General features: G+C 40.1%; 1 protein-coding gene and 1 long non-coding RNA gene across 2 annotated transcripts in view; one reads left to right on the top strand and one right to left on the bottom strand.

The window, feature by feature from the left end:
- The window catches only part of FBN2 (fibrillin 2), a 207644-nt gene that overhangs the window by 50366 nt on the left and 130505 nt on the right, over positions 1-26773 (bottom strand). The window contains exons 20-34 of the mRNA XM_031673106.2: positions 23573-23692; positions 20206-20343; positions 19570-19620; positions 18980-19105; positions 16632-16859; positions 15830-15955; positions 11313-11441; positions 10419-10544; positions 8469-8594; positions 7884-8006; positions 7611-7736; positions 7144-7269; positions 5388-5510; positions 3383-3505; positions 1656-1781 (exon numbers count right to left, since the gene is read on the bottom strand). Coding sequence (XP_031528966.2) covers positions 1656-1781; positions 3383-3505; positions 5388-5510; positions 7144-7269; positions 7611-7736; positions 7884-8006; positions 8469-8594; positions 10419-10544; positions 11313-11441; positions 15830-15955; positions 16632-16859; positions 18980-19105; positions 19570-19620; positions 20206-20343; positions 23573-23692 — 1917 coding nt within the window. The remainder of the gene's footprint in view (positions 1-1655; positions 1782-3382; positions 3506-5387; positions 5511-7143; positions 7270-7610; positions 7737-7883; positions 8007-8468; positions 8595-10418; positions 10545-11312; positions 11442-15829; positions 15956-16631; positions 16860-18979; positions 19106-19569; positions 19621-20205; positions 20344-23572; positions 23693-26773) is intronic.
- LOC140694056 (uncharacterized) lies at positions 11621-13819 on the top strand. The gene is made up of 2 exons (XR_012069798.1): positions 11621-11759; positions 13509-13819. It is a non-coding gene; the product is annotated as an uncharacterized lncRNA (long non-coding RNA).

The following is a 26773-nucleotide window of genomic DNA, read 5'->3' as shown; positions in this document are numbered from 1 at the left end:
AGAAACTGTCTAGATGTACCAGATTCCACAGGAAAAGAGAACACAAAAACAAGGAGCAACAGGAGAACCGTGGAATTACATTCTGGGGATCTCAAAGGTTGGCATCTAGGTAACCGGGGAAGAGGGCTTACCTGAGGGTGAACTACATGTGAGTCACTCTCAGGTGCCCTGGCAACGGAGATTTCTCTCCATGGAAACAACATACTATGATGAAGCCAACATGAGAAGGAAGCACAGCAAACAGAAAGTATTTAGTATCACCTTGGTGGAGGGTCTAGTTAGAAGTTTTGGAAGGACCAAGGCCCCAGATAAAGGAATAGAATTATGAAGGGGAAACTCTGTCTTATGTATAAAGGGCTAATTTTGAAATTTTATATTGGCAAAAGTGTCTGGCTACTGCTAACTTGTTCCTTTCCCCACCAACTCTTGTCAAGTTGACGTGGGTTATAAATCATACAACTCCATAACCACACTGACTCACATTTTCTACTAAATGGCTTCAGTGCTTAGAAAGAAACGGGAGCAGGAGAAAAATGAAGCTCATTCTACAGCTGCCCGGTGTAACATCTGTGTAAAATCATGTAGATTCTGCCCAACCACACAGGTCAAAGGAGATGCCTGAACGCTTTCAGTTCCTGTCATCTTCCCCAGGGCCTGCTATTCATTCTCTCGTATTGGTGGATATTTATGGAAAATTCCATGATCTTTTGGGCACCCTTTCTTTCTTTAGTGCCACTTCTGGCAGTGGGGCAGAGTCAGGCTGTACTCTTGAGCCACCCTAAATTTTTCTAATTTTTGGTTGATGCTGGTGAATTTGTGTGTGTGTGTGCTGGCATTTACTATTTCTGTTCATTTGATTAGATACTCATGTAGGGAAAACCATGTAATCTCATTTCATTTTATAATCTCTGCCCAGCAGTTAGCCTGAATTATTTTCTTAAGGTGTTCTATGAATCACTAATTTTGTTAGCGCCTTTAGGGCATATGAATTGTTTTCAATCTTTTTCCTCTATTTACATTTTCACATACTCTCATGAACACAGTGATGGCCTGAACTATATGTAATGTGAATTGAGTCTCTAGTTTAAAAGAAAATCCAAGTTCATTTTCTTGGAAAGATATCACACGAGTTCAAAGTCCTATTTCTAGGAAAGGGGATGATGTCATAACTGAGAAGAGGGAGACATGACTATTAGGCAAAAGGTGCTGTTCTTGATCAGTCCCTGAAGAGGACTTCCAGCCCCAGACATAGTGTCAGCTAAAGCATGAAGGTAATGCCAGAAATGAGCTACTTAGATTTTGATAAACACATTAAATAGCTGTGATTGGGGTACACGATGTATCATATTTTAAAAGCCAAATAGTTTATCCACATGTCATTCATTTGGTGATAAAAAAAAAAAAGAAATAGTTAAAAAAAGAACGAGCCAAACTTCCAACTATTGGCTCCTGGCCAGGAAAACTTCATAAGAGATGAAAGTTGCCTCCATCATTATTCATTCGGCAAAATAAACCATGCTTAAACAAATGACTTTTATATGTGCAGCATGTGCTGTGTATTCTGCTTCCAGGTGGAGCCTGTTCCAGCCCTTTTTGTGGTTTCATTTGCTGCAGTTGATCCAACTTGGAAATGAGTTGGAATCCTGGTGACCCACCTTGGCAGGACCTGCTGTCTGAGGCTGGAGTGAAGCCCATCTCGCACTCGCAGCGATATGCACCCGGGACATTGAGGCACTGTCCGTTCTCACAGAGATTTATGTTTTCCGCACACTCATCAACATCTGTCGAAGCAGCAAATTACATCTCTATTAAGTTCCAAATTCCATGAGACATATTTTCCTTGCTCTATAACTAAATCAATCTCCCTGGCTTGAGTTACTGCTCATTAACATGAAACAACAATTAATCACATCCACCCAAATAAGGGTATACAACTTGAGAGCGGAGCTATTTGACCTACCCCCTAGTACTCAATTCCACTGCGATTAACAGGAGGGATGAGCTGTTTCCCACATTTGTCTCCGTTCACTTAAATGCAAATCTGACGCATGAGTATTGTACCAACATCATTTAGACATAACCGAGAACGTTGGAATTAATCTTAGTAGGGTGTTAGTTCATATGAAAGCATTACAGTATTAGAATAAACAACTCTTTCTTTCACTAGTTCAAGTGTTTTTAAGCAAATTAGGGATACTCCGTGGGAGTGAGGAAAGTTTCTTTGGCATGCCATTACAATCCCATTAAAACATTCTTATTTTCACTAAGCAAATGAGCATTATTCATAGATCTTAAAGATAATTTACTTGAATCAAATGGAAAAATGTGAGGGAAGGGCAGAATCCAATGCTTACTGAGGACCTAATATTTGCTAGGGAGTGTGGAGCCGCCTGACACGCACGCTGTCATTTAGTTCAATAACCCATGCCCTTTCCTTCACACCAGGGTGCAAAAACACGCTAAGCAAGATGAAGCTTCCGAGGTATAAAAGTAATGTAGCTTTACAATGGAAAAAAAACATGTTTCCTTAAAGAGGCATTAGAAAACTGTAGGTCTGTATGTTTGATGTCAATAATTAGAAAAAATTAGTCTGTCTTTTAATTTGGGGCTTAACATGTGTACTGAAATTCAACTGAGAAACACCAATCTTTCAAACGTAAAAGTATCATGCTTTATTTCCAGCAAGATAATCTAGTCTTTTATACGAAGATACTGAGTGGATGTTTCATCCTCAAGGAATGCGGAATGAAGTTACTCATATTTATTGAGATCTTATGATGCATTTTTCGAAGTCCCTCACTTGTATTATTCCATTTAACCCTTTCAATGCCATGTGATAAGCAGAGATTTTGATAAACACAGTGAACAGCAGTGATTGGGAAGGTCATAGATCGTATTTTAAGAAGATGAAGAGTTTTCCCATCTGTCTTTCATTCAGTGACATAAAAGAAAAAGGCCATTATTATTATTATTATTATTATTATTATTATTATTATTACCATGTCCGTTTCAAAACGAAGGCACTAAGACTGCACAAGTTAAGTAATTTACTTGAGGCTACACGGCCAGTAAGCAGCACAGGCAAAATCTGAATCCAGGTGGTCTGATTTGGAGCCTGCTTTTTTAACCACTGTGTTAATTAATGAGTAAAAGGAAATGACACTCATTAATAGTACCTGACAGTAATAAATGTCACTATTTAAATTTTTTCCAGGTTTTTGTGTTTAATGTAAGAGGGAGGTACATATTCATTTGTAAGCCAAGTGTAAAAACAGAAGTAGTGATTTCAGCCTCCTTTAACTACAGATTTCTTCCAATGAGTAAAACATATAGAGTGTTCCATGAGAGTCACGCTAGAACACACCTCAGGACTCTCACCCACCTGAGCAGGTAAAGCCATCTCCAGTGAACCCTTCGGAGCAGGCACATCGGTAGGAGCCTGGGGTGTTGACACACTGAGCATTTATGCTGCACTGGTGGGTTCCATTAGAACATTCATCCAGATCTGCATGTCAAGAGAATACAGCAAAAAAGTTCAGAAACGAAAATGGAGTATTTAAACATTCAAAACATTTTCATTTGTCTTAATTTAAACATGAACTGGCCAAATGGAATGTGTTTTAGTTTATTTGTAAAGTCACACTTCTAACTAAGACCTTCAACCTGTGATCCAAACGTTCATGCTACCAAAACAGGCCAAAATTATTCCTTCAAACATTCTGTGAGCTATCTAATCAACTAGAATTATCATGTTGAAAAGAAAACTAGTGCCATACTTCCTTCTGATTTCTACTGAGGGTGGGTTTGAGTTAATTTTTTAAATTACTTTTTTAGTGGAGGTACTGGGGATTGAACCTAGGACCTAATGCACACTAAACATGTGCTTTACCACTGAGCTATATATACCTAGCCCCATGGGGTTGGATTTTATCATTGGCTAACTTATCACTAAAAAGGAGGTCAACTTTTAAGACATTACTGAATTTCAGAGCAGGACAACTCCCACAGAGTTTTCAGGTTCATTTTATAGATGAGGAAACCTCATGACTTCTTGAGTTCACGAAATTCATAATCTAGTAGAAAAGACAGATGTTGAACCAGAAAATTAAATTGTCACACATGTAACATGAAGAAAAGTTACAAGGTATGAGAGAACAAGAAGCGTGCCTAATTTGGACTGTGGGAACTAGGAAAGCCCACTGAGGAAGTAATTTTTAGTTCACTTCACATTTGAAGGATGAGCAAGAGGTGGCTTGCTGACCAGAAGCAGGAATGGGTCTTCCTGCAGAGGAAATAGCACATATAAAGACCCTGGGCAGGGAGAGAGCATGGAGTGACAAAGGAAACTAAAGGAGGTCAGCGTGAGAAGGCACAGTGAGGGAGATCGAGGATGACGGAAGACGGAGCTGAGAGGTAGTGGGAGGAGTCTGTAGGGTCTTGTAAACCATGGGAAGGCAGCTGAATTTCATCCTAAATTCAAAGGATTAAAGTGACAGTTATGAATAGAGCAGATTCATGGTTTAAGAAATCTGTCTGGCTACTACGTGGAGAAGGTATTGTAAGAGGACCAGAGAGGGAGCGAGCACACCTACGAGGCACTGTCCTCTAATCCTTACTGCAGGCTTATCAGGTTTTGACGAGTAATCATGCGGAGGTTGGTCTTGCTTGGTCTAATTTCTACTTTAAATTGACCTGAAGAACTTTTATGAGTTGGAAAATGCTTTACTGTTAAGGAGTATAAAACAGTGAACATATGAAGCAGTGCTGTGAATGACACCAAGGGTAAGATCCAGTTCCTGGCCTCACAGCTACAAAAGGCTTATTAGACGCCGGCTCAAGAGCTGTAAAACTTGGAGAATGGCAACTGCCTTCCCATCCTCCTCCTAATCTGACCTCTTAGAATCCAAAACATTTAGATTTCTCTGAGAGGAGAATTCCGCCTTTTAGGAGGAGCCTGGGATTGACCACTTACTACAGACTTGGGTTATCTGGAAAAAAAAAACAAAACCTTTTCATTCTCTTCATTTATTTTTCTGGGTTTGAAGTCTCACCATTACTCTATGAAAAGACTGGAAAAATATATTAGTCATTTTTCATCCTACAGCTGTTTGGATTTCTGGCTGCACATCAGATAATTTTTACTGAACAACAACACATTAAAAAGCAGATGCCAAGGCATATTGCTGTAATTTGATCATTTATACCAAGGTTAAAGGAAACTCTCAGGCAGGAATTATCTTGTAACTAAAGACTGCCTTTGATTTTCAAGAGAATAATGGAAAATAAGAGGCATGTTCTTATTAAAGGATGTGGGTTAACTGTGTAAAGAAGAGCCTCTAGGAATTTTGTTCGTTAGCCAAGATTATTTACATTTGCAAACTACTCACCAATACATTTGATGCCATTTCCAACCCAGCCTTCTCTGCAGCTACATTTGAAGCTTCCCGGGACATTCAGACACGAGGCATGCATGTCACAGTTGTGGGCACCAATTTCACACTCATCCACATCTGAGAAATTGTAGTTAATATGAAGAAGATAAAATACAAGCTAATTAATTCTACTTTCGAGATATTTCTGTACAGGCAAAATTTTAAAGTAAATATGGAAACATTTAAAACCATACAGAGGAAACATTAACATCACTTTTACATTTTTTATTTTAAATTTTTTTAGACTCCAACAGGATTTGAAAGTCCTTGATCCAAATCAAACAAGCCCTTCTCTAACAGAAACTGTCAGCCAGTTTCGGGGAGGAGTCAGGTACAGCAGCCACTGCCCCCCGATAAACGTGTGTGTCACCCCTACCTAGCCCAGGGGTCCTGGCCTCTGCCTGAGCCCAGACAAAACTTCACGTCGAAGGTGTCAGATTACCAACGCCAAGAGAAATTTTTTTCCAAAAAGAGGCTCTGCTATTCTTTCCTACTAATATTTATTACCTATTTTTCATGAAAAACAAGCCTGAGTTTAAAAAAAAAGTTCATTCTCTTTTTAAAATTACATAATCGTTTGTCATTTTCAGAATCAACACAATATCTCATAGTTTCTGAAAATTATCATTTCAGTATGTATTTTTCTTCTACTTTTTTGAAAACATGTACAATATTCACTGGAAACGTTATCTGGAAAGTGACCACATGCTTTTATCAGTGTATGTATAATGTCTGTGTATGTGTGGTGTGTGTGTGTGTGTTTACATATATACATATATTTGTGCACACATGTGAATGTGTCTATAAACTCAATAGCCTTGTTTCCTCAAAGCTTTCTAGAATAGTCTGTTTTATCCAGCTCAGTGATTACAGATTATAATGCTGAAATCTCAGTGTCACAAACACATACACACACACACACGACTGCTGGCTTCACATCACCCCTGCTAGCAGTGAGCAGGCAGAGCACCCCTCCTTTCCTATCTTGTCCTTTCTTAGCGGCATCAGCTTAAGGCCCGGGCTGCAGTCTAAGCCACCCACCGCCTGTCTTGAGCAACACAAGACGAGGGCCTTAAACTGAGCAATAATGAACACTTGGCCCAAAGCACTTCTAACAACCCCGTCTTTATGCAGAAGGCTACAGCTTTTTAGTACAGAAAGGGGACAAGAGATGAAGTGGATGGAGTGAGCAAAAAAAAAGAAAAAGGAGAGAGGCAGTTTGGGCAGGGAGAAGAGAGGGCAACAGCAATGGAAAGAGAGGAGAGAGGATGAGAGAAAAAAGATGAGGGAGAGAAGGAAGGGAAAGGGGAAAGGGTCTAAACAAATTCAGATTGATTTTTGTTAGTTTAGATGAACCGCAAAACCCAGCAACAACTGGGAGCCCTCCCGGTCTTTAGGTGTCCCTTCCTGACGCATGTTACCCATTTGGGCAGCAGTCCTAGCAGTAAAGTGACCACTGCCGCAGGAGCCCCCGGAAGCACAGCAGAAGCACGGGGCCCAGGTGCCACACCCAGGCTGCAGCCAGCTCCGCGCTCCCCCGCCGCAGATCCGAGCCAAACACATCCCACGTGCTCCGGGCCAGCTGCTCGTCACACAGCCGTCACAGCCTCGTGCGGGTGGCGGCCCGAGGAGCGCTGGGGAGCGGACGCTGCTGAAGGGCAACCTCTGAAATGTAAGAAGCCGAAACCCAAGGCTACGAGCTGAGACCCACCTGTGCACCCGGTGGCCCCCTTCTTCACCGAGTACCCCAGCTGGCAGTGGCAGATGAACGAGCCCTTGGTGTTCTCACACTCCCCAAACATGCAGATGTTTGAATTCAAGTCGCACTCGTTCACATCTGGGAAAATTTATTTTCAATACCTTGGTTAATACTTGTTCATCCGAGTCATTCAAGAGCTAACTTTTAAACTGAACAGCGTAATACTGAAATACACAGAATTTAAAATACAATGTATTTGCAGGACACGGTATCACAGATAACTATACTGTCTTTAAGGATTTCTTTTTTTTTTCCCAAACCATTCTTCCTATTCAGCCTTTACATCTTCCGACACAATGGTTTGAGTTTTTAGAAACCGGAAAAGCCTTTTCTCACGTTTGTACATACATGTGCATAAATGCACATGTATGCGTGCGCAGACTATACGTGGATACTTATCCCGTTGTCGCGGTACCCACCAATGCATGTTTTCATGTCCATGGAGGCCATGAAGCCATCGTAGCACAGACAGCGGTATTCTCCAGGGATGTTGGTGCACTGGCCACCGTCACAGATATCAGGATTATTTTCACACTCATCAATATCTGACGACAAAGAATTAACACCAAATGAAAACGAGGATGGCTTTATTAAGCTCAGATTTCTTTTGTCTGGTTCCACTCAACACATCTGAAGCCAGACTTGTAAGATAAAACTTGATGCACAGAGCCTGTGTATTTTGCTTTCTGTACCTGCGCACGACCTCCCATCGGGCATCAGGGCATAACCTTCACTGCAGCTACACTCGTAGCTTCCTTCTGAATTAGTGCACTGGGTGTCACAGCCTCCGTTCATTATCATGCACTCATCAATGTCTGTGAAAACAATGTTGTGTCTGTGTTACTTGTCAGGGCTACTTTCTTAAGAGATGCAGAGTTTTTCTTCCTTTTAAGCAGACAACGTTTAAATGCATTTGGATTTTTCTCCCCATTATTCACACGGACTTATCATTGTCCCATTAGGCTTTCACTTTCTCTTAGAGAGCATTCCATTTGACATTTAACTCTAGTAACCTAAGCTTAAAGAACCCAGAAATATAGGATGTAATACATATCTATATATAAATACAAAATATAGGATGTTTCCTACAGTAAGTCAGAGGTTCCTATGCAAAACCACCAAACCATGGCATCTTAGAGACCTGACCCCCCTCCCCATTCTCAGAGTCATTTTTAGGACAAAAGGCTCCCACAGACTTTGTTACCTACTCAGCACCATAATTATGCCTAGACTGACTTGAGAAATACAAGTTCCAGACCCGCGTGGCCAGGCCCTACCTGTGCAGCCCTGTCGGTCTGGCGTGGCCTGGTATCCAGGATTGCAGGAGCACTGATAAGTTCCAATCATGTTCACACATTTTCCATTTCTACAGAGATTGTCACTCAGGGAGCATTCGTTAATATCTACAATAAGATACAGAGAATTAATGTTCTAGGAAACCACAACATTACTTAAGTTCTCAAGAACAGGCTGCATCAGAGCAATGGCCTCCAAAGGACTTTATCTACTTCAGGGGGCCATCAAACGATCTCCTGCGGCAATTTGGGGAACACGCCAGAATCTGTATCTCTACCTACAACAGTGCTGTCCAGTGTGTAGTTGTTACTGAGTGCTCGAAACATGCACAGTGTGACTAAGGAACTGAATTTTTAATGTTATTAAATTTTTACTAAGTTTTAATAGCCCAATGTGGTTAGTGAGTACCACGTTAGACCACATCCACCTAGCACGTGCTGGAAAGCAAGCTTGCTAATATTTAATACATGAATTTACACGGGCATGCTCAGCTGGCCTTAACCGGATGGTCACGTGCTGCCTAAACGACACCAAGTGTCCTGAGGGAAGATGGGTGGTTCCGCACAACAGAGGGCTGAAACTGGGGCCTCACTGCTTTCTTCATATGCATTCAGTGTGCCTGAACAGGTGAACTACAGATTATACTGCCTGCTTTAAAAAAAAAAAAACAAAACTCTTATAAGATGGGCAAGTGTCTTAAAAAAAAAAACTCCTGCAAAGATCTGTGAAGTAGTAGTAATAATGCAATCACGAGAACAGCAAGAAAATGGCAGAGTGACACCTCCTTGCACAAGTTCCTTCTTAAACACAACCTAAGGTGAAAATATAATCAGATGTAAGAAGAAGTTCAACTCAAATTCTCAGAATCACAGAGAAAATGATGTGACGGACAGATTTATGTTTATCATCATGAAATGTTTATTTTATTAAAGGTGCAAAAATACGTGTCTTATAAGGTATGCTATACCACCGAGGGGCACTTTTTTTTCCAGCTATAAGATCCATGAAAACTAACAAAATAAACTGAACTTGGGAACAGATCTGTGAATCACTGTATCAGAACCAAATGTAAATATTCTGAATTACTTGTGTAAAAAAGCTTTTTATACCACTATTAAAATGAAATAAAAATATTTAAAACTTTTAAATTCACCTTTTTAAAATGCCCATTTGGCCTATGATTTAAGATTCACCTAATACATTAGCATAGGGACATAAATAGGGGTTATAAACATACATGTGTAGTAGGGAGGTGTGTTCAAGTCATGTTTTTGTTTGGAGGTGTGGGATCTGTTCTATTTTAGACTGTTTTATTTGCTTACACTTTCAAGAAAAGATTTCCTGTGGAAAAAACATTTCCTGACTAAATCAAAGTTCTAAAGCCAGTAAACCAGAAACCAATAAGCCCAGAGGCCTTCATATACTTATGAAAAGCAGTGGTTGCAAGGCTTCACGACCGGCTGTGGTCTTCTCTTGTCACCCCTCCAGCCCCACTGAGCCCAGGGCCAGGAAGGAGAGCTCCGTGCTTCCGTGAGAAGGGGCCTGGAGGGAGCTCATGTGCTCACACACAGGTCAGCAGACCCGGTGATGACAGACATGGGGGTGCAGAGTGGATTCTGTGCACAGGTGTGAACTTTCAGGGAGCAGCCGACCTGGAGGGAACTACAAGGCCTTATACAGGGTCCCTCACAGGGTCCCTTCCACGGTGCTTGAAATGAAAAGAGGGGAACCAGGGAAAGGCCGCTCATCTGAGTGAGTCACTGACGCAATCTCTGAAGACACAGCCAGGCTTCGAATGTAGGGACTCTGAATTTCCAAAGTTTAACCAGTAAGATTTCACACGCCCAAAACGACAAGTCCGTTAGAATGACCCCTGCTCCGTTTGCACCAGTTGCACTGGGAGGGTTTGTGGGCTGAGGAGACAAACTCACCCACACAGTCCTCACGTGACGGTGACAGCTCGTGTCCCAGTGGGCAGTCACACTGAAAGCTGCCCTCAGTGTTCACACAGGTGCCACCCCTACAAAGGAGAGGGTTACGTTCACATTCGTCAATGTCTGAAAGGTAAAAACGTGAGAGGCATTAAAGAACTCTGAGGAAAAAATGTTCACACACACAGCATGGGAGAGAGTCATTATCTGAGGTAACTGTGACTCCAATGCAAGGGGCAGGTTAGTCGAGGATGGGCTAATGCTCTGCCCACCACGCTTAGCAGATAAAGGGTGGGAGTTCTGCTCTGAAAGATAGGGAGCTATCAAGGAATTTACTTGTATGAAATGAGCAGGCTCGCAGGAGGTAAAAAGAAACAACATTTGCTTTATACCACTCTGCGCTCCAGACACCGTATGTCTCTACCTCTAATCAAAGTGAAAGAAAAATCTTGGACGGGCCACTTTCCGTATCCCATGAGGTGAGTGCTCTCAGTCACTAAAAATGAAACTGTGGCTGAAAGGTGGGCAACACCAAGAGGGCTTGTCATGACACCCAGGTAAGTAAAACAACGTGGGATTCGCATGACAGTATAAACCTGGGGGTCACCACCCAGCTCCTACATTTTTAAGTGAATCCCTCCTCAGGACTTAGTCTGTGCTGATTTTAGACTCTATAAATAAACAAAGCCCAGTCTCAACCCCTCACTGCCAAGAAGGCGCCAAGAGCTTGGGGCTCCCCAAGAGCTATCTGGGAGCAGATTTCCTGTCTGACATTCAGACCTGTTCTCTCTCTCGCCACGGCTCCTTGCCAAGCATGCTGTTAACAGCCCCGAGACAAGCCAAGGCGGCGCTGACGAGCCTGCGCCCGCCTGGCCTCCGAGCCGGGAGGCTTACCCATGCAGTTCTTCATCATCATGAAGCCGCTCTCGTAGCCTTCGAAGCACTCGCACTCAAAGCTGCCCGGCGTGTTGACGCAGACCCCACTCCCACAGAGGTCAGGAGAGATCCTGCACTCGTCGATGTCTGGGGCATGGGGTTTAAAAGACATTTGTGAAAAAACCAGAGTGAGATGGGAAGGTGTTAACGAGCAGAGGGATCCGGCCTTCCAGGTGAAGGTGCAGCAGCCTTGAAGTGCTGGCGAAATCAGCGGCCAGCAGCAGGAGGAGTTCTCAGGAGATCACCTCGAGGGGCACGGGGCCGCAGGCACATTCCTTTCCCCAACTGCCTTAACTGCCACAGCCAACGGGCCCGAGGTGCCTCTTTGCCTTTAAGAATTCTGGAATTGTGGCTTTCCCTTCGTGGCTTAGAAATGGTAACAGAAGGAGGAGCCAAGCAACTGTGGCACGAGCCGACCAAGGCAGGTGGCACACGAGGGAGTAGTAGGCACACATGAAGTCCCCTGGGGGACACGGCCACGCGGGTTCTGCAGCGCTAGCCCTCGTCCACCCCTGGTGGGAGCACTCTGGGCAGGCAGGGCGCGCTGGCCACACAGCCCACCTCAGAGGCAGGCGCGGCTGCCGAACCTTGAGTCACAGGGGGCACATTTATGGCAAGGCCACAGGATATGCCCCAACTGTGCTTGTGTCACATTCAGATGGAAGAGCCTACTGACCTAATCTTACAGCTAGAAACCAAAGAAAACGTCCCGCTTTTGTGTTTGTCACTTTTTACACCACAGTAAATAAGAACCTTTAATAGCAGCATTTGTATTCTCAGAAACAGGATTCTCTGAGAAATCTCCCATGCCTATAATCAAGAGTTTTTCAATAGAGAAGTTATGTCTATAAAATACGATTAAGAAAACAAGACTTGTTTAAATGTTTGTCACAGTGGAAAAAAATGTTTTCTGCCAGCATTTGTTTATTTTGCTGAACTTTAATTTTTAAGTTTTCTATCACAGGATTTACAAGTCTAACTTGGTCGTGTACTCCTGGGGAGGTGGGTCTCAGCTTCTGCCTTCTCCCAGCTTTTGGTCTTGATTGGTTTTCCCAATTTCAGGACATACTGCAAAAATGTAGGTACTTTTTTCTGAACAAAAATCTTAACAAAATTGATTGATTCAATTAAGTAGCTAACAATATGCACATTACTTCTCTTTTTATCTACCAGTATCTGGGAACTGGTGAGGAAAACCATATGAAGGACACAGAATAAATTCAATGGCAGAGCAGGGACAAGTTTTGGCTGATGTGATTTGGAGGCAGCTGCATGGTGTAGATTATGAACTCCAGAATCAGACACTGGGTACCAATCCCACTTCTGTCATCTTCTGGATGTAGGGTCTTAGGAAAATTATTTGATTTCTTTGTCCCTCAATTTCCTTATCTGTAAAACGGGGAGTGTAGTAGGACCTGCCTGATAGGAGTAAGTGAAATATTTCCCCAGTGCTGAGAATAGTTCCTGTCTCATAATGAGTGCTGTATATATGTAAGGTGGTCTCCGCTAAGAATTAGTATTTTGGAGGCAGTGGCTTTTGAACTGACCCTGGAAGGTTGCACACAAATTCCAACTTTAAAGATAAGTGATAAATAGAAAGACAAGAGCTAAAATGCATAGGTTAAGAAAATTAACGTGTTACAAAGAACAAAAAGTTACAGAGGGGCTAGACTCCAGAGCCTGCATATTAGTGCAAGGTACAAATGGGATGGGTATGATTACTCAGGTGCCAACACGCAGAGAAGGTTGGCCTTAAACTCTGTGAAGAACAGCAGCCAACAGTGTCCCGCTGTCTTTCACACTAGCCTCCACAACACTGCCGTGTTGTCAACAAACATCTCACTTACACAGGTAAAAAAGGGCGAGTTTCAGTGCTATTAAGCAACTTGGCTAATTTCACACCAGGAACAAGACGTGCACTCAGACTGGACGGGCTTCTCCACCCAGGTCTGGGATCGTCTGAGTCAATGGGAGGTGTTTCTTGGGAAGGTACACAATCTAGGCCCTGCGTTAGGATGAGAAAACCTGGTGGTTGTGAAAATGCAGGATCTGACTATGGAAAAGTACTGGGGTGGAAGACGTTGGAGGGACCTGCGATGTGTTGCCCAATTCCCCACTCAGGAAGGATGGACTTAACTCGTCTTCTGCTCTCAGCTTTCAGGACCATTGTTGGCAGAAAGTCCTGAGGTATAAACTATATTCAGGAAATGCCTCAGCTAAGAGGACCGTTCCCCACAGTTGCAGCCCTTCTCTGGGCAGGTGTATCCAAAGATTCATCATGCGTGTACATACATGCTCAGCCCCACTGCCCTGACTCAAGACAATTCTGTTGGGCTTCTCAGATGCAGGGGGTGGTTGAGGACTCCATCACCCCCGTCTCCCTTCGCCCACTTTTGCCCACTTCTCCCTCCCCTAGTTGTTGATCCCAAGAACAATCCCTAATAAAATTCCCGCATGCTAACCTCTGCTCAGAGTCTTCTTCCTGAGGAGCTGACCCTGTATCTGTAACAGTGTAGAAGAAATATTATAAATCTTTAAAAAAGCCATTTTGATGGAAGAATATACATAACTTCTCACTTGTCTATTAGGAGAGGGAGATGCCAAAATTAAGTTTGAGGCTTTTGAGGCTTCAGTCCTGAGTGAAATGATATTATTAATACATACAAGGAAGTCCTTAGGCAGAGGAAGGAGGAGATGTAACAAAGGGAGATGAAAACAAAGAGAAACTGCCCAGGGGAAGTTAGAAATGTGGGAACGGAATGCAAGAGGAATGGAGGGCTAGAGAGGGCACCTAGGAAGTCAGCTCAACAAAGGCCATCTCCACAGTCGTGACAGGAGATGTGATTCTGAGAGGCAGAATGCTGAGACAGCAGACTTTGTAAAAACGCCCAAGGGATGGAAAACACAGAAGGCAAGAAGAATCTGTGAAGACAGGAAAAGGAACATCAGAGTCATGGAAGGACAATACCTTCCCTTGAGGCAGGGAAATACCATGGAAACCAAGAAGGAAGGAAATCAAGGACAAGGTTTGGCCAGAGGTCAGGGAGAATATGCACCAAGGGAGATTTTTTTTTTTTTAACTCAACAAAGGTGTTCTGCAAGGAGGGAGGACAGCAGTCAAAATGCAGGGGCTTACAAAGCAAGTGGTCAGTTAAGAGAGAGGAATGAGAAGTAAAAGTAGGAAAAGAGGATGGTAGCTTGAGGGAAAAGAAGGGCTGAGGACACATTTTGCACTTGTTTACAGGTCTTAGGAAAGGAACAGTAAAGCAGGGGAGATGCTAGAGAGAGAAAGAGAGAAGCGTGAATTCTGCTGAAAAGGGTCTGGGGCAGGAGGAGGGAGGGAGAGTGGAAGCAGAGGATTTAACTCCAGAACATCACATCTCATTCTCCAAAAGGAGAGGAGAAAATAGGGCTGGAAGAGGAAATTTTATTACCAGAGAGGTGAGTGTGACCTGGCGATCAGGCTTGACTTCAATAAAGAAGAAAAAGAATGAATAGTGACATGAGCGGGTGTGCGAGTAAGAAGAGGTTCAGAAGCGGTGCTAAGAGAAACTCATTAAGTGATGTGAAGAGGTGAATGTGAGTATCACTCTGCAGCTGCGAGGCCTGTCTGAGAGTCAATGCATGGATCTTGGTCAGCTCTCCTGAGACTCTCCCTCCTAGTTCTGCAGCCCTGAGTGGAGGAAACAGTGGTGAGGGGGTTGGTAGGGAAGGCACAGAAAGACAAGACTACACCCCAGGAGACCAGATGGATGGTTTGGGGATAGCCTAGGCCATGGAGGGCCAAGAGTGAGTCAGTGGGACCTTTGGAGCAGGAAGTCAGGAAGAAGTCCAGAGAGACACTTCAGTGGAGACCATGAAGACACAGCAGGTGCAAGGGCAGGAGAAAAGGGACAATTCCAAAGAGAATATGAAAAAGGAGAGTTCTGAAATAAGATCTTGGAGATAATATTTCAAGTGTTTGGACTAATATGTTATATTATCTAATAGAAAAATTTGGAATTTTGTATCTTTTCCAACTAAAGGAAATCATTATGAATAAGGACATGGATAGCAACTGAAGCTATCCATAATTATTATGCTTTTCATAATATAATTCATAATTATAAAGCATAATTATTAAGAAAAACTGTCCACAGATGAGGAAACTAGGTTACAACTTCTCTGTTACAAATCTTAACATTTGTAACAGAATGTCAAGTTCATACAAGTGTTGATATAATGGCTACATTCTTTAGTGTTCATAGATTCTGAAAATCCCATCTATATGTTAGGTAGAGCAAATATTTTTATGCTCTCTTGAAGCTCTCTCATAACAAGTTTGCTTAGAGAAGTGGTTTAAGCATAGGGAAAAGAAAATAAAAAGAACTATTTACATGATCCCAGTGAGAGGATGGGCTTTTGAAGGCTGTGCTTTCAAAGGGCAAAAGGAAGAGAGCCAGGGTTTACCCAAGACAACAAAAGAACAGTCTCACCTGTACAGTTTCTTTCCTCCATGTCTAGAGCAAAGCCACTATTGCAACGGCACTTGAAACTTCCAATCGTGTTCCTGCACTTTCCATAGGTGCACATCCCAGGAAATGCTTTGCACTCATTGATATCTACAAGCAGAACAGAGCTGGAATGTAGAGCCAGTTGATATGAAAAGAGCAGGTCCACCATTTTAAGTTTAAAAATCTATCATGATGGAAAATAACGTGCCCGAGTGAAACTGGGGGATATCAAATTTGTCAATGGTCACACTGATGCCACAGAAAAAGTTTCAGTTGTGAACAAGATTCTCTCTCTCTCTAATTTTTTTTGGGGGTTGGGGAGGAGGTAATTATGTTTATTTATTTAATTTCTTTTAATGGAGGTACTGGGGATTGAACCCAGGACCTTGTGCACGCTAAGCACATGTTCTACCACACAGCCCAAGATTCTATATTTTTAATGAACACTTCTGACCCCTTTATTTCTGACCATTTGTTTTGTAAAGTTTTGGGGGGGATAGAGAACTTGTTGCAACATCAGGGCTGCATCTCATCAGGATGGGTTGAAGAAAGCAGAGGTCAGTGGAAGGATGTAAGAAGTGTGAGATTAGCAGTCTGTTTTAGCATCTTCACTTCAACATCAACTTGTATAGGTGATTTATAATATGGGCCATGAGGCTGGCCACATGTTTTCTGTAACAAAGAAAATAAAGTAGGAAATCAAATGTTTAAAGCAAAACCAATTCTCAGACAACACTGAAGGTGAGCTTTAGTGCAGAGGGACCAATGGGCTGCTGACAGTCACCTTTGTAAAACGGCCTCCCAGTAAGAACATCCCCTCTGTTAGCAAAGCCAGGCCCCCGGGGGCACAGGGTCTCATACTCCTTGGTGCCAGCTTTGGGGCACTCTTCACACTCGGTGCCCCAAGCTGCTCCGACTGCACAGCAGCAGGCATCCATGCGGAACTTCCCCGGAACAGGATGGATGCATTCATCTTCATCCCACTTCAAGTAACACTGTTCCATGCGGATATCTACAGGGAGAGGGGACCACAGTCAGAGATTAACTTGTAAGATTCACTGAACACTCACGTACCAAGCATCTTAGTATCTGGCATGATGCCATGCCCTAGAGATACACTAATGGGCAGGAGACACAGTCCCCAGACTCCTGAAATGGACACCACAAAGACAGTCATTAAAAGAGAGCAATGGTGGGTTCTCCCTCAGTATTATCTAATTTTCACATGACACCTTCAGAAACAAAAGGTTCCCTTGGGACAAGACTCCTTATCATCACCTATGATCCTTTTTTGTACTTCTTACCTCAGAAAGAATAAGTTCATTTTAGCATATTTTACAGTAAAATATGGGTAATTCTGGAATTAGTGGGGGTAAAAATCATTTGAATATGGTATGTAAAAAGTTATGATAGTCTGGCAAAGTAATCCTGTGCCTATACTACCAAGAGTCATATCAGTATTTACATCAGGAATCAAAACACTGTCAGGACACTGGCTACCTATGGCCTGTGAATGTTTTGACTGGCTTGCACAGAAATTGTTAATTTGGAAACGTTTGGATGGTACATGTGCTCTACAGTTGGCTGCAGTCCCCACCACTCCTTATTACCACCCCACTCATTTATGTTACCTGCTTGGTCTCTTGCAAGCATCTGAGTTTGGAACTCCTGATTTAGATCAGTTTCTATCAGAGCAGTTTATCTCTGTTTTTGTTCTCAGAATATTTTCCATTGTCATATGCCAATCTCTTCTTGAAACTTTCTCACATCCACAACCACAATAAATTATTACAGTGTAATTTAAGTAGTGACAAAAACATTGTGAACCAAAGTACAAGGATAAAGAATCCAATATATCCTTTTAAAACATTACAAAGCTTTGATTTTGAGTAACTTTACTGGGAATTTATTTTGCTGAGCAAACATTTAAAACCAATGACATAAATTCATATGAATAGCATCGTTCGGTTACTGAAGGCAATTTGACCTCATTAGTTATTTGACTATACTGATGCAATTATTTGTCATCTTCAAAAGATACTTAACTTTTTTCTAAACGTTGGAGATAATTTAAGAATAAAATTCTGAAAAGAATTTTTCTTTATTATTGGATTTTGGGTTTTATAATTTTGAAACAATTCCATATAATTTTACAGTCATGCTTGGTATTCAAATTTAAATATGCTGTCAAAAATTAAAGTGAAAATTGTGTTAATTATAATAACTAACCATTTTTCTTACTACTAATTTTAAAAACTGGTTTTTAAAATACCTTCAAGACCTTTGAATATAACAATTTTTAAAATGCTTATTTAATATATAATTTCTGAATTCTTATTTAACATATAATTTGTTAAATACTTATTTAAATACCTTAAAGATCTTGGTCTACAAGCTTAATTTCAAGTACAAGCATATATAAAGTTATTTTACAAACCAAAAACTTACTGTTTCATAAAATATTGGGGAAAAAAATTCCTTAAGTAAGTAAAAAATTGTTCGGAGAGTACATAGAGCAAAAGTTTCTTTTTCAGTCATGAAACCTAAGTCTAGTCAAGGATGACACTGATAAAAAACAAGGCCAGCTAGGCATTTCTATAATACAACACTGAAAGAAAGAGCTTCCTCATTTACCATCTTCAGAAAGAAAAGCATTAAGAAAATTTAAACTCTGAAAGTGGTAAAGGGAGGACCAGGATCAGTCATAGTTTCACACAGAAGCCACGTAACTTAGCCATGACTTCCCCCACTGTCGTGTCTAGCTGCAGCGGATGGTAAACGTTAACTTCAAACACGAGTCTCCAGTTTTTCTTCTGTGTTCAAAATAGACATAGTTCTCTTATTCCAGTGACTCAGTAAAAGACTAAATAGGCCTAAAATATCAGATTAAAGAAATTATAATTTCTGAGAAATTTGTGAGCAGTACCAACTTTCTATATTATACATAAGCCACTTAATTTAAATTTATTCACTTAAAAAACACCCGCTAGTGAGTTTCCCCTAAAATATCTCATTTAAAGCAAATTTTCCAAATACAGACCTAACAGCTTTGAACAGGCCACTACCCCCTCATCAAATAAGAAAATTTATGCTTGGTTTCATGCATACAATCCTTGAGAGTGTGAATCTTACCCAAACACACACGGCCAGTTCCATCCAACGTAAGGCCTTCAGGGCACTCACAATGAAAAGATCCTTTACTGTTGACACAACGTCCATTTGGACAAACGCCAGGAAACACCTCACACTCATTAACGTCTGTAGGGAAATGAAGCAAGCAGAGGGATAAAGATGTTACAAATAGAAAAAGCAGGTGCAGTCTTACTTTCTGTATAGCATATTCAATCTGCAGTACAATGTGGTTTATTACTTGAGTTAAGCAGAAATATTCTACAACGAAGTCAGTGGGTTTCCTAGATACCAGCCATGAAAACTACTCCAGCCCTGCTCGTCCATAAAACACGCTCAGACACGCTCTTTGCCAGCTGTTCTGTGCCTTAAAGGCTAGTGATGTCCTCATGAAAATCCAATGGTATGAAGAGGAGAAATGGGAAACACTAAGCAGTCTCCTAAGAGCATTATTCTAAAGCATATCCAAATACATCGAGCATTTTTATTGAAATTCTAAAGTTTTTTTGAAAATGATAAACAGCTCCAAAATGTGAATGTTAATTTTATATACCGCTCTAAAGACTTACAGTATCACTGAAGAATGTACTCACCTTCACAAGTAACACCTTTAATCCTGGCAAAGCCTCTTGGGCAAGCTGTGTCTGTGAGAACGAAGGGCATATCTTTACTTCACCACAGAAGAAGACACGACAGTCTTAATTAAGCTCAAGAAACAGTATGATGGAGTCTAAATTGAACTAAATGAAAACCACCATCAGGTTTTAGAGGCCAAGGACTCTAGCCGCCTGCTGTTCAGTTCTGGGGAGCACAGGATGTGCTGTTGGCCCACATTGAGATTCTCATAATTTTTCCTACAATTCCCTTTTACTTTCACATTGCCAACTGAATTACAAGTAAATCAATAAAAGACTTACAGGAAATACACATCAGATTCTTCTGGGACACATGCAAACAAGGATACTGGAGGGTACTGACAGTTCTCCAGCCGTTCAAGTCTAGCTGACTCCCTTCCTTGTCTAAAATATTCAGCAGGTCTGCTTACAGTAGAAGGATAGCCAAATGCATATTTCAGGAAGTGCAGACATTACACCAGAGAAGACAACATGTTAGGGAGGATAATGATCTTACGGTCTTTGTCACTATGGAAATACATAAAGAAAGAAGTGCCTAGTTGAGGGAGAGGCTTTCCAAGGAGAAGACCAGGCGCTGTGTGGTCAGGCCCCTACCTAGCTCACACCGTTCGCAGGGGCTCCCCCAGGCAGCCCCGAGGGTGGCGCAGCATTCGGATTTCAGAGTAGCTCCATTGATGTTCACCTCACAGCGGTTGTCCTGGATGTTGAGCCAACACGTCCCTTTCAGGCTGTCTGAAAAGGAACAGGGAAGGATGGGGAGTTCTTATCTTTGAAGAAAATGTAGTTCAGTTGTATACACCAAAGGCATTGTTTAATAGTATTAAAAAACAAAACCACTATTTAAAAAACTTTTTTGCATATCCTGGACACATTTACATATACATGCATTTAAATACAGCATATTACATACAGATAAATCACACATGATGCTGTATATATCTCACATGGTATGGTAATTAGTACAATTACATCTCTGGGTATTCTGGGAGCAGCTGCTACTGGCCATGATTTTGCACTGGTATTTGCAAATACAGTGCATTACTGCGATAAGATTATTACTTGTACAAGATATACTCATAGGATTTATTCTCTATGATAAATGCTTTGATATTTAAGATTTGATCAAATAACATTCTCCAAATATCTTCTCCTAATTCCCCAGCAAATAAACCTCATACAATTTCTTTTCTATTAGAGAGAAGTCAGTATTTATCCAACTGAAGATAACTGTTCAATGAATAATTTGAAAAAAAAAGATTAAACAGAAAATAGACATCACCTACAAAACCACGGTTAAAACACACCAGCGCTAATACCTGATGTATTTTCTTTCAGGCATTTTCCTATGATGCTTTTGCATGGCTTTATCTCTAGTTCAAAAAGTAACACGTTTATGATAAACTATTTGAAGAAATAGCAGAGGAAATATAAAAACCACCTGGAATTCGACCACCTAACTTTTTAGACCATGTTTCCACATGAAATTTAAGTTCTTCCTTAAGCGACTGTTAAATAACCAGTTTTGAAGCAGAGACAAGGAATCCAAAGCCGACATGGCAAATACTAATTGGGTAAAATAAATCATATGTGAAATTTTAATCATTTCAACCGGAATATATTAGTCTCCTCAAGCAGTTTATAGAACAGTTCAAGATTAATTTATATTTAGGAATTTTGCAGAACAGCTTCTAAATCCCTAAATATTCTTGGTATCTAACTAATTCATATGTAGTCAACTTAATTTTAAATTTGTAACCACATCAGGGAACTTTCATTCAGTTCTGTATTTAGAGAGTTGGACCCTACAAAGAAGCACTTTGCCCGACAACATAATGCCATTTGCAGCAACATGGATGATCCTAGAGAATGTCATTCTAAGGGAAGTAAGCCAGAAAGAGAAAGAAAAATACCATATGAGATCACTCATATGTGGAATCTAAAAAACAAAAACAAAAACAAACAAACAAAAACAAAGCATAAATACAGGACAGAAATAGACTCATGGACAGAGAATACAGACTTGTGGTTACCAGGCGGGTAGAGGGTGGGAAGGGATAGACTGGGATTTCAAAATTGTAGAATAGATAAACAAGATTGCACTGTATAGCACAGGGAAATATACAGAAAATGTTATGATAACTCACAGAGAAAAAAAATGTAACAATGAGTGTGTATATGTCCATGAATGACTGAAAAATTGTGCTGAACACTGGAATTTGACACAACATTGTAAAATGATTATAAATCAATAAAAAATGTTAAAAAAAAGAAGCACTTTGCAGGTTAGTCACTAATTGAGTAGAGCCATTTGACAGTCTTATTAAAAAAGTACATTCATAATTTTTCCTAAGTATATTTTCCTATTTGTTTCCTTTTTAAAAGTAGAATTCTGTTTTTAATGAAAAAGGTAGATTAAAATAATGTCTAAAATTTTAAAATGTTAAGTAAACTCTTTTCTGAGCAGCTCTAGGCTGGGATATTGAAATTTGATCACAACAAATGAAAACGTGTAACACAGTGGCTGAGAAAAATATGGTGGTGGTTAGGTGTCTAATATGACGACTTGGGAAAAAAAGGATTTGTTCTTTTTTCATTAATACTATAAGGGTAAAAGATCAAAATCATAGAAGTGTTTATGATGAAGCAAACACTAAGATATCTTTGATGCCCAACTGACATACAGATTTAGTGTTCTGAGATATTAATTGACTAATGCTGAGCTCATTTCCTCTGCATAATAAAACGACTCTATCTCAGCTGCAAATTGTGGCTTAGGAAAAACATTTCTTCCTTACCAGATCCAACCCACACGCCCTCCCTGCTAACCTGGAATTCTGTGAGAAAAAAGTAATGCCCTAGGCAGATGGCAGTTTACTTCCTAATATGGAGAGCTGGATAAGCTCGAATTTCAGCTGTACCTCACTGGGAGATGAGGGGCTGGCATTTCCAAAGGGAAGGATTTCATTGATAACTCTGGATTTGGTCATTTCTCTTCATACAACAAACAGGTACTCTAAGCATTCAGCTAAATATTATTAGCATCAGACATAATACTGCAAATACTATTGCCTTTGGTAAATATTGAATTGAAAATTCATATTGGCAAGATAACAAACAAAAACTGCCAATTTATTTGGCACTATGTAAAAGTGAAAAATCTTCCTATTTGGAAATAGATATTTATTTTGAAGTTGGATACTAGGTAATATTATGAACTGTATTTGCCTCATCAATGGAGCCGTAGACATTAGAAGCAGAAAAGAATTACTAGGATAGTTTTTTCCTTTACCCATGCTGAGCTGTTCCTTATAGTAATAGACCAGACTATTTCATTTTATATATGTCCTTGTCTTTATCCAGAACTGACCGTATGTGTTTTGAGATACACTGAAAGATTGGATGTTTTGAAATCTTTCTCCCTTAGAGATCTCCCAAAGCAAGAAAACAGTTATCTTCTCTTCCTTGGAGCCCATAAATTTATGACTGATGGGAGAAATGGAAAAAAAAACCCAGTAAATTCTTTCTTTCTATTTGTTTAAAGTTTAAACTCTTCAGATTCTTGTCCTGTTAACTGAGTCCAAATGCTATCACATTTTTTGTTTACCATTGAAGGTTGTTTATAAAAAGCATGCAGTAAGGATTTGATTGTACTGATGCCTAAGGCATTCCTGGGGAATGAATATAAATATGTGCGTGGTATGGAAATGCTTACAACTTCCAGCATAATATATATCCATGCATGTGCACAAAAGAAACGCTTCCTAGACTCCAACACAATTTAAGAGCCTGCCCACCTTAAACTATCAGGTTCTACTCCTTTCTTGATAACAAAAGAAAACAACTAAAGTAACTCCCAATTATAAGCTTTTTGTGGTCATGTTCTGTTTTTATCCAAAGTCCGTCCTGAGGTCTCTGCTTATCTTTACAGTGAGATGGAAACAGCACCATGCATGGACCTTACCAATACAGATCAGTCCTGTAGAGCTGAGTTTGCTGCCAGGAGAACATTCACAATTAAAAGATCCAAGGTTGTTCCTGCAGGCCCCATTGACACATGGGTTGCTTTCACATTCATTTATATCTACAATCCAGAAGGAAAAGATTCTGTTAGAGCTGCCATGTGTTTCTGGAAAATATTATTCCAACAAGCCACACTATGCCAGAATGTCTGGTAAACTTGGCTCTTGTAATTTTAATATGGATCAATGAGGCATTAAGTGAATGGGGAATGGAGACGGGCATTTTACAGTGTGAACACATGTGTGCACGGCTGAGGACTCAGTAGGACTACAGGAATCAGCCTGTTTCAAAAGGGTTCTGTATCGAAATCTTCACTATTTTACTACAACTTTACATAAATTGGATTAGTTTTTCTCCTGTAATAAGATGTAATTTTCTGGTGGGAAATCTGAATTCTGATTCCATGAAAAGCAACATATTCCTTCCTAGGCATAACGTGTGCTGTGCACAAACAGAGGTGACTGTTTCTGCCATTTGTGGCTCCGTGAGGTTTTGGAAGAATTTTAAAAGCCTACAGTAGAGACAAAATATCACAGTGCTGGCTTTAATTCCAAACTCCTGGATGCGAATCAGAAAATAAGGGATGGAACTTTAATACTGGGTGTAGCATTCTCCTCTAACTCTCATCCACCTTCCTGTTCACATTTCCACGTTTGGTGTGAGACTTTTTTTAAAGCACAACCCATTTTGGTAAAACAAAAAAAGAGAGAAAAACTTTTCATTGTTTTCAGCAGACCTTTGCTATCATTCATTTGATGTGAGTTCTAAATCAAATCATATATCATAATCTGAACAATTCAGAAGTATGGCTGTTAGAATTAGAGTATGCCTACATTCTCAAGCGGTGACTGAACGAAATGCCCAGCCAAGAAAGTTAAACAGTTAAACGTGAGCTAATTAAAAATAAATACAAGCTTTAGCTGAAGTAATAGAAACAATATCAAAGACTGACTTGCAGTATAAATTCACTCACTCAATGTAAGGAAGAGGTACACAGGTTTCTTTCTGTAGTTGGTTCATTATCTGAAGCAGGTCAACATACCTCAAAATGCTTTTATGTTGTTGAACACTACGGTTTCAGAGTTCACAAGAATACTTACATTTTCCCAAACACCTCTTTGAATTAAACATAAATACTACATTGAGGAAAACATGCATGTAAATAACTAGAAGATTCTGATGTTTACTCTTGGATATCTCAAGTCAAATATAAACTGACCTAGCCCTGAAAAGGCAGGGCTTTCTTTTGATTTTCAAGTCCATGGACTTGAAATGCAAATTTAAAAATCAATGTGGAAAACAGGTATGTTCATTTTTTTTTTTTTGCTATTTCAGAACTACCAAAGAAGTGCCCATGAAATATGAATACATCTTTCTTTCAGGTTGTTCGTAGCAAGAAAGCTTCTTAAAAGAAAAATACAAGAGAAGGTTTTATAAATACAGCACAGATTTGGAATGAAAACATCTATTCCAGAGTACTGAAATTCTTTCAGTAAAAACACAACGTAAAAAAAGAAATCAGATAGCCAAAAAGGAAGCAGATACCTAATCTGAGGACAGACTATATATATAATTCACTTTTAATTTCATTTGTAAGAAGCTCCCACAAAATAAAAATGTCCATATCATATATTTTTAAAATCCCTATTTTAAATTAAGCAATTATGAACTCAAAACCTATAAACACTTGTAATGACAGCTACAAATATCAACTGTTCAATTTTTCTTTAAACACAATGTTTTTATGTTATAAATGTCATGGAACCAGGAATTGAAACAGTTCACTGTACATTCCTGGAAATAAACTTCAAAGCACATCTGGTTTACATTTAACTAGTTATGTCACTGGAAACACAATCTAAACCACAGTGCTTGCTGTAAAAATGTTAACTTTCACAGACTCTAAGAGCTCAAACAAACAAAAAAAAGTAAAATAAATTTTTGTAACTTCAGTCTGAAATATCAGAAGAGCTTGATTATTATTGCTATTTATTATATGTTTAAAAGAGCCTGTTGAAACATGAATGCCAAGCAAAATTAGTGAATACAGCAAATACATATAGAGAAAGCTGGAGTCTGTGATGAATCTGCTAATAATTCCCTGCCTGGTCTTTGGAAATTAGTTCAGAAAGAATAGCATGCAGAAAACTGCTGCAGGCAGACAAATTTACTGTGCGAGTGCAACGGGGGAAATGAGGAGGAGACCCAAGGGAAAAAGAGATCTGGGGCCTTCAGGTTCATTTCTTTTTTGCAAAACACTTAATAATATGCAAAAACTTAACAGAGGGAAGAAAGTGTGGAAGTAACAGTTACTTGGTTGGGTTTCTCACAATAAATCACTTTTATTTCCACCAGTGTCATAGGCTAGAACCAAAATATCTATCATTTCTCTTTTATTGACGTAACACGAACTTTCTTACGTGTGACAGATATAAAATATTCATATTAAAGAAAAGACTCGGATTTATCAGAAACAATTATCCTTTGGACAAAATAAGTAAAGGGCACTTTTTCTCACCATCACTGTTGCCTAATTTGGTATGAATATGCCTTAATATTTATGTAATCATCCAACATCAAAGTATTAATCACCATTAACTTCTACTCTTCATTTTTTCACATAAGTAGGCAAATCCCTTTTATTTATGGTTTGGTATTTTGGCTCTTAGCACCCTTCAACTTCATCTTACTTGCTAAAATGCTATAAATACCGACAATTTGGGATACAAACCAAACTTGGACCAAACTGACTCAAAGACACCATCCGTTTTGTTCCCTGCTATATGTCTCCCTCACAACAGCACCTACACATACTGTCACTGTGGTCAGAGAAACCAGATCTAGTAATAGCCAGCTTCCCAGTTAAATCAAGACTCTATCCTAAGCTATTCTTGCTTTCAGGGTTTCCTAACACTTAACAGAAGCTTATCCTCCAACAGACTACAGACAAAACTGAAGAAGGCCAGTGGGAAGAAGAAAGTGTAGAAAGTCAGGAATGAAAAAAAGACCACAAACAAAACTCTTGAAATCCCTTCTCCCACCTTTCAAAAACCTTACTGAGTAAATGCAGCTAGAATTTTATTTTTACAAAGTATGTTTCTCAGTGCAATTTTGAAGGATAATTGGTGTTGAAGGGCAGGCA

Source organism: Vicugna pacos, chromosome 3 (assembly GCF_048564905.1).
Source record: "Vicugna pacos chromosome 3, VicPac4, whole genome shotgun sequence".
In the NCBI taxonomy this organism is placed as follows: domain Eukaryota; kingdom Metazoa; phylum Chordata; class Mammalia; order Artiodactyla; family Camelidae; genus Vicugna; species Vicugna pacos.
Note: the sequence above shows the minus strand (reverse complement) of the source record. Positions and strands in the feature narration are given on the sequence as shown.